The sequence below is a fragment of the Tachysurus fulvidraco genome, chromosome 21, assembly GCF_022655615.1.
Source record: "Tachysurus fulvidraco isolate hzauxx_2018 chromosome 21, HZAU_PFXX_2.0, whole genome shotgun sequence".
In the NCBI taxonomy this organism is placed as follows: Eukaryota; Metazoa; Chordata; class Actinopteri; order Siluriformes; family Bagridae; genus Tachysurus; species Tachysurus fulvidraco.
The window spans coordinates 19,741,808-19,749,307 of record NC_062538.1 but is presented as its reverse complement, the minus strand read 5'-3'; the positions used below and the strand labels follow the sequence as shown (position 1 = coordinate 19,749,307).

The following is a 7,500-nucleotide window of genomic DNA, read 5'->3' as shown; positions in this document are numbered from 1 at the left end:
TCAGCTCTCAGATCCAAGGCAAACAAGACAAGATAGACGCAAGGTGGTAATGAAAACCAGTGGGCTGAAGAGCGAGATCTTGTAAGGCTAAACACCGGGGATAATGACGTTGTACTCCTTTCACTTTATTTTGCTCTGAACCCATACAGTATGTGTCTTCCTGACTGTTTGTTAAGTTCACTCGGTAGGTGAAAATGTCATGTGAAGGTTATAAGTTACAGAGATACTGTGCTACCGTTCGTAACGAGAGTCTGGGGACAGGCTAGCGTATCGGAGGGACAAACATAGCTGAAGGTTTTTACTGTATATTGAATTTAACTCTTCTGTGTCATTGCTTAAAGTGAGTCAAGTGACAGTTCTGTGACTTTCCTAATCAGCTTGGTGTTCTCTTGTGCCATAATACACCGAGGAAATAACCAGTAGACTCAGCTGCTCTAGAGCAGCGGTCCCCAATCTTTTTGTCCCTGCGGACCGGTCAATGTTTGATCATTTTACCACAGCCCGCTGGGAGTGGGGGGTGGCGGCTATACGATTAAATTAAAATTAATAATTTTAATTTAATCGTATTTAAACATGCCTTTTTAACTCACTACATCGCTAAATCAATGAGAACCCTGAGCTTGTTTCTTTACAACGAGACAGTTCCATCTGGGGTAATAGGAGACAATGACACCCGAAGTGTGTTGTTTATGTCCGGTTTATTCCGTTGTTTTGTTTTGGTTGCCGTCACTGCAGAAATCCCCGCTTCACACAGATAGCATGTCGGAAATGGCAATAGGGATGTAAGTGCTGTGGTGGCAATCTCAGGGTATTCCGCCATGACTTTAATCCAGAACACCGGCAGAGTTTCTAACTTTCTAATGATGTCTGTTTCGTGCTCATTTTTGCTCATTTGTGGGTTAAATTTGAGCAAACACAATATACACATACACCAAGCACTGTTAATCATGACAAAGTGCCGGTGAACAGAGAGAAGAGCGATACACACCTTCTCTCTCCACCAAAGCTACAACGTCACTGCCCCTCGCAGCCGCTCAGCTCCAGACGTCACCTAAACCCGGCCCGATATCATGATATTTTGCGCATGCGCGGTATCGGTGCGGCTTTAGGTGACGTCTCTCAGCTCCCGGTTAACCTCTCGTCCATGGAAAGTCGCGTAAACCAGAGAGAAATACACCACAGTAAATAAAATGGAAATAATTTAATGTTCCAACCCGGCCCGGGGGTTGGGGACCACTGCTCTAGAGCAGTAAACCTCTGGGTTTACTGCACTTTGTTAAAAACAATGACCACTTAAATTAAGCTAATATTCGAATCGGCTCATGTAGTAAATCAGAGTTTTTCATTGTATTTATGTTGCTTGTCATGTTAAAAAGAAACCACAAACTTAAATTTACTGATGTACATCTGATCGTTATGAAGCACTGACATTGGAGACTCCTTCCCAAAACAGAGAATGCATAGAAAATGTAAAATGACAGAAAAGGTGTTGGTCCACCAAAATGCCACTGCTGGGCCCCTTGAGCAAAGCCCTTACCCCTCAAATGCTTAGTTGTATAAATTGAAATAAAAATGTCATTCTCTCTGGATAAGGATTTGGATTTGTCTTGTATCCTGCGCACCTTCTGACCAGTCTGATTTGAGAATTCACCAGCGGTGTGATATAAACACAAATTAGTCACAGCTTGTTTTTATTTTAGAACCTGCAATGTTGGTGTATGCCAAGAGAAACAGGAATCCTAATAGCTGATGTGAGGATTCACAGAGACGTTTATTTATGATAGCTTTTTTTTCTCACATTGAAAGCACATTTTTTGAGGAATGAAAACAAAATGAAACATCACTCCGTGTGGACGCTTCAGTAAGGAATGTCACTGTTGCTAATATGTGTTTCTCGTGTTAGGGGTTAGTAAATGCCCTAAAGCCAGAGCAATAATTTTATTCTTCCTCAATCTCATTCTTTGTCTCTCACAGACTCGGGTCAGGTGACCCCATCTCCTCTGAGCTCTCCCACGTCCCACCGGCCCATGCATCCTCCCCTGCTGAGCCCGACCTCCATCGGAGCCTCAGGATCCCTGCACTCACCCATCAGCACACTCAGCTCGCCAATGAACGGTCTCGGCTCTCCCTTCTCCGTCATCAGCTCTCCCATGGGTCCGCACTCCATGGCATCTCCCGGCATGGCCTACGGCCCCAGTGTAAGCCCACAGGTAGGCCTAGGCTTCTCTTATCTTTTCACGAACAGACAACACATTTCTTTGACATTGTAGAAATTAACCTGTGGCACTTTCCTTTTCTGAGCCGTAAACCTCTAGAACATTCTGGATGAAGAAAAAAAAATCCTAACAAATGCAGAAATCTCATTTGAACCACTCAGTATCATAGATTTGTAATGGCTTTGTTTCCATTTAACATCATTTTCTTTGTTGTAACGTAGTAAGGAATAGCAGCATTGCTCAACATATATTGTAGAAATGATGAAATATCAAAAAAACATTACATTAAAATTTTACATTAAAACATTTTTCCCCATAAAGGAGTAGAATTAGTTTAATCTTCTATACATCCATTCTCTCTCTCTCTCTCTCTCTCTCTCTCTCTCTCTCTCTCTCTCTCTCTCTCTCTCTCTCTCTCTCTCTTTCTCTCTCTCTCTCTCTCTTGCTCTACAGATTGTTAAATTAGGTAAATTATTAATTCTGCATAGAGATGTATCGATGCAACCATTATGCTTATCAATGCAAATCCATTAACTAACCAACAGGACAATGTGAATTCTTAGTGAATGGACTCACCGAGAACATCGTCGCATTTTTAGTCACTGATTAATAAAGTTGTCCTTTAAAATATGGAACACATTATTAGCAATTTATTAAAATCATAAATTGCAGTCATTTATTGCCAAATAGGGTCTAAAGATGAGATATTAGGTGATTGTTTTAATGCTCACTAGTCTGTAAAGGTTTTAAAAGTACACTTTATTATTCATCTCCACCAGGTATTTGTGAGTAAAGACTAATACGTAGTGAATAAAACTTTTATAGTCTTTTTTTGAGCAATAACACAAATTAAATTAACCCTTAAAGAGTTCCCAAATGTTCCCAAACTGTACACTGGATCCATTTTATTGTAGACAAGAGTGGGTTTGTTTAAATCAACAGACATGTTCTACTAAAAGCCAGAGTTTCCCAGGGCCTTGCAATCCTCTTGAATGTATTTTTTTTATCTCCTAAAAGGCTCAATATGTAGCAGTGCTGTTCGTTACTATTCATCAGTGATCAAAAATCGCATTGGTTTCGCCTTCGTTTCACTTCCTGTGCCAAAATAGAAGAGATAGCTGGCGATATTACATATTAGCTTAATTTCACATAAATAACCTAAATCTAACTAATATAAACACAAATCGATGTGTATTTGTAATTCATTCAGTATTTAAACATTGTTTAGTAGCTAATCCCGAGTGAGTCATGGTTTGTTTTCCTCCGGTTGACGGACAGCTGAATAAATCATGCCTGAAGAGTCATTTGTCCACCAGCCAATAAGGAATAAAAAACTCATTGTCCCGTTGTTGCAATATAATCTGCATTCCCCAGGCATCCAGCTTAGTGATTTGTCCACCCCTGTTGCTCTTAGAGTCATGAGCTAAAAACCGCAAATAGACGTCATTCTGTAAATACACCAACGTAACGTCGTGGAATGTCTGCGAAACAAGTCGGTTCCTATTATATTTTATGTTACAACATTGTCCTAAAGACCGTGATTGACTGATGGTTATAAAGCGAAGACAATGAACACTCCTCTTGTATGAATGTTAAATAAACATAAGGCATTTTCTCATAAAAAAGTCACAATAGCAGCCATTATGTTGAATTTTCATCTGTTTATTATTAGGATTAAATGATATCGAACAGCCGTTGTGTTGAAACAGTAACAAGGATTAGAACTAGATTATTTATTTAGTTCATTTCTGGCATGTGTCATACCCTACAATCTGCCACCATCAAATAAACAACTGCCCATGTTAGCTACGTTACCGGTCATGGAACTGCTCTGTACAGTCTCTCTTTAGTTCATTCACAACTGCTACAGTACCTTTGTTTTAACAGAATCTATCTGCTAGTAATGAAGTGTGTTAAGAGCTAAGAGGGCTTTTTGTCAGCCTTGTCAATAGCTATTACACAGTGCCAGCCTTATCTTTATCATTACACCTGAGAATCACTTTTGTCTTTCTTTGTCAATGCGGGCACTTTGTAGCCTTGTTATCATTGACTGAGCAGTGAAGCGCTGGTCTGCAGGTGGACTGCCACCTGTAGTGCTCTGAACAACGGGCCTTTTGTTAGGTTTGGTCTTTTTTTCATCGCTATTAGTTCACAGTATGTATAATTTTACGTTACAAGAGCACTCGATTCATCAGGAGGCCACACGGAGATGTGGTTAAAGTTGTGGGGATTTTTTTAACGAATGTTTCTAAAGTTTGTTGATTGTTATACATTCTTATACAGATCTTGTGTGGTTTTCTTTGCATTTTGATTGGTTGGATATGCAGACTGTATGACAATGCATACAGCAGCTGTGACAGTGCCAACATCAGGTTATAGCGTTCAGTCTTTCTCACCACCTATATGCCACACTGTCACGTACTTTTTACATAAGTTACATATAACTGCATTTACATTCACGGCATTTAGCAGACGCTCTTATCCACAGCGACTTACATTTTTATACACCTGAGCAATTGAAGGTTAAGGGCCTTGCTCAGGGGCCCAGCAGTGGTAACTTGGTTGACGTAGGAATCGAACTCGCAACCTTCGGATTGGTAGCCAAACACCTTAACCATTAGGCTACCACATCCCCCTACATAATATTTATTATACAACCCAGATGAAAGATATATACTATTTGTTAAAGGTCTAAGGATGTAACCTTGAGGAATACCACAGCTACACTGAAGGGTAGAGATTATCAGTGTACGGTAGTTACAATAATGCTGGATGCCATGGTGGCACAGTGCCATCCTTACAACTCGTGGGACTCTGGTCTGATCGTAAGCTTGAGTTGGAGCGTTACATGTCTGTGTGGATTTATTCTGGGTTCCCTGGTTTCTTCCCACTACAGAAAAAGATGGCATGAATTTCCAGGCTCTGCTTACATTCAATTCGATTCAATTCCATTAAAATTTATTTGTTTGGCGTTTTTAACAATTGACATTGTCTCAAAGGAGCTTTACAGAACATAAACATAGAAAAAAGATTATTATAAAGAATAATATAAAGATTAATATAATATTCAAATTCAAGATTAATATTAGATATATATTTAAATGTGTTTGTATTTATCCCCAATGTGCAAGTCGGAGGTAACTCAGGCAGCAATGGCAAGGAAAAACTCCCTTGAATAGAAGGAAGAAACCTTGAGAGAAACCAGACCTCGTCCTCATATGGGTGTCACTGGAGGGTGTGATTATAAATATACAGTCTGACAAATGTTGTATTGATGCAAAAGTCCACATGCAGTTTGCATCTCCTCTTTAGTATCGCAGAATCTAACTGGAGCTGGTAAATCTTTAGATGCCTCAGGATTCTCGACCTCATCTCAGTGAAGGTCCAAAATCTTCATGGCCCGGAAGACAATCGGAGCTGGTACAATCTCTGGATGTCTCGGGATGGGTAGAAAGAGAGAAGCAGTGGAGACGGATTAACGCAGCTGCTGTTCATAATATTAGCAAGTACTAGATGATAATGTGCATTTGGTCTGATGTAATAATGCATAATATTATGGGATGTACATGTTACTGTATCTTTCAGTTCCTGTGTTTGTTTGTGCTTTTGTTTCTGTTTTATTCCTGTTTCCACCCCGTCCAGTCATCGGTGTGTTACCTTACTGTGTACGTCTGTTACGTGTTAAGATTTTGATTGTTTTTGATTGGATATTCCTGTCTGTCTGCGCCCAGACCCTACATTTCATGGTGTCTGGATGCTGGATGAGGTGCAATAAAGAGCAGATGGATCCACTCTTTTGCTAAGTATCCCTAGGTATGAATGAGTGTGTGTGCTGTCCTGTGATGGACCATCCAGAGTGTATTCCTGTCTCGCTCCCAGTCTTCCCAGAATAGGCTCCGGATTCACGGTGACCCTGACCAGGATATATAAGTTATTGAAGATGAATGAAAATGAATAAGCTGTTATTTGTCTCATATGCAATACAGAACAGTGAAATTCTTCTGTCACATATGGTCCGAAAGATGGAGTCAGAGCACAAGGTCAGCTGTGATATAGCACTCCTAAGTCAGAGAGGGGTCTTAAGGATCTTTCCCAACGGCCCATCAGTAGCAGCCTGGCATTTGTAGAGCTTGAACCACTGACCTTCTGATCCATAACCCAAAGCCGTAACCATGGAGCCTCTATTGCTTGTAAAGCCTTACAGGTGAAAGAGGCTTGTTACTTCCCAAACCTTACGTTTCCATGGGCGTCTTCTTCTAATTCACACTCCTTCGGCTAGTTAATAATAATAAGCCATAATACGTCGTCCCTCATTAAAAATAAATAAATAAATAAAGCTACGTGAACGGTGTAGGGTGGCGCCGCTAATACGGAAAAGGTGTAAATGTTTTACAGGAGGTGGAACCCAACACTATTAGTGTGTTAATGTGTCATGGTGATGTAATTATATTGGAAATGTCAATCTACAGCTCTTTTCCTGTGAGGAGCTCATAAAACGTATGAACTTCACACTGACTGGATAGCAGCATTGTGACTTGGCCTAAATGGGTACACAATAGAGCTGTGTGTAGAGGAGGCCTGAGAATAACTGCTACGGCTTTGCTAGGATCAGCCTGTGCATACAGCCAGAAGGGATTTTTCCCCTCCCTTCTTCTCTCTCTCTCTCCATCTCTCTCTCATTTTCTTTTATGCTCTACGTACAAATATTAACAGCCTTTTCCTCATGTTTTCATGCGCAAGAGTGAGGTAACGGCGCAGATTTTAATCTCTGCGTTGAGACACAAAAAGACGATTTTCCACCCGTTCTGTCTCGTACCTAACGCTGGGCCCCAACACAGCTGATGGATGCCGTTGACTTTTAGAGCTGATGGAGGAGTCGAGCTTTGCGCTCGACACAAGGGTCTAATCATTCCCACACACACACTCGCAAACACACACTGTGGTCACAGTAGAGCCTTTCATTGTCAACAGCCATGCAGGAAACTTGGCGACTGTTACGAATCTGTATGTAATTAATGCAGTGTTTGTGGTTTATTTCTGTCGGATGGTGGATGGAAGTCGAAGAAAGAAACAGACCTGAAGAAAAGAACGGGAAATGAAAGGCTAGAGAATGGGATGAGTAGTAGGGTTGGCGAAGAAGGGTGTCATGTCCAAAGAGTAAAACAACGCTCGTATAGATTAAAGGGTTCAGGGACTGATTAAAGGGACTGATTCATGTTTTAAAATATTTTTTTTAAAGGTTCCTCTACAACGATGAACCAAAGAACCCTTGAGGCTGCTACAT

General features: G+C 40.7%; 1 protein-coding gene across 5 annotated transcripts in view; it reads left to right on the top strand.

The window, feature by feature from the left end:
* rxraa (retinoid X receptor, alpha a) overlaps nt 1-7,500 on the top strand; it is a 147,254-nt gene that overhangs the window by 107,528 nt on the left and 32,226 nt on the right. For all 5 annotated transcript variants that reach the window (XM_027152616.2, XM_027152613.2, XM_027152617.2 and 2 more), the window contains one exon: nt 1,975-2,210. In XM_027152616.2, the coding sequence (XP_027008417.1) occupies nt 1,975-2,210 (236 nt within the window). The remainder of the gene's footprint in view (nt 1-1,974; nt 2,211-7,500) is intronic.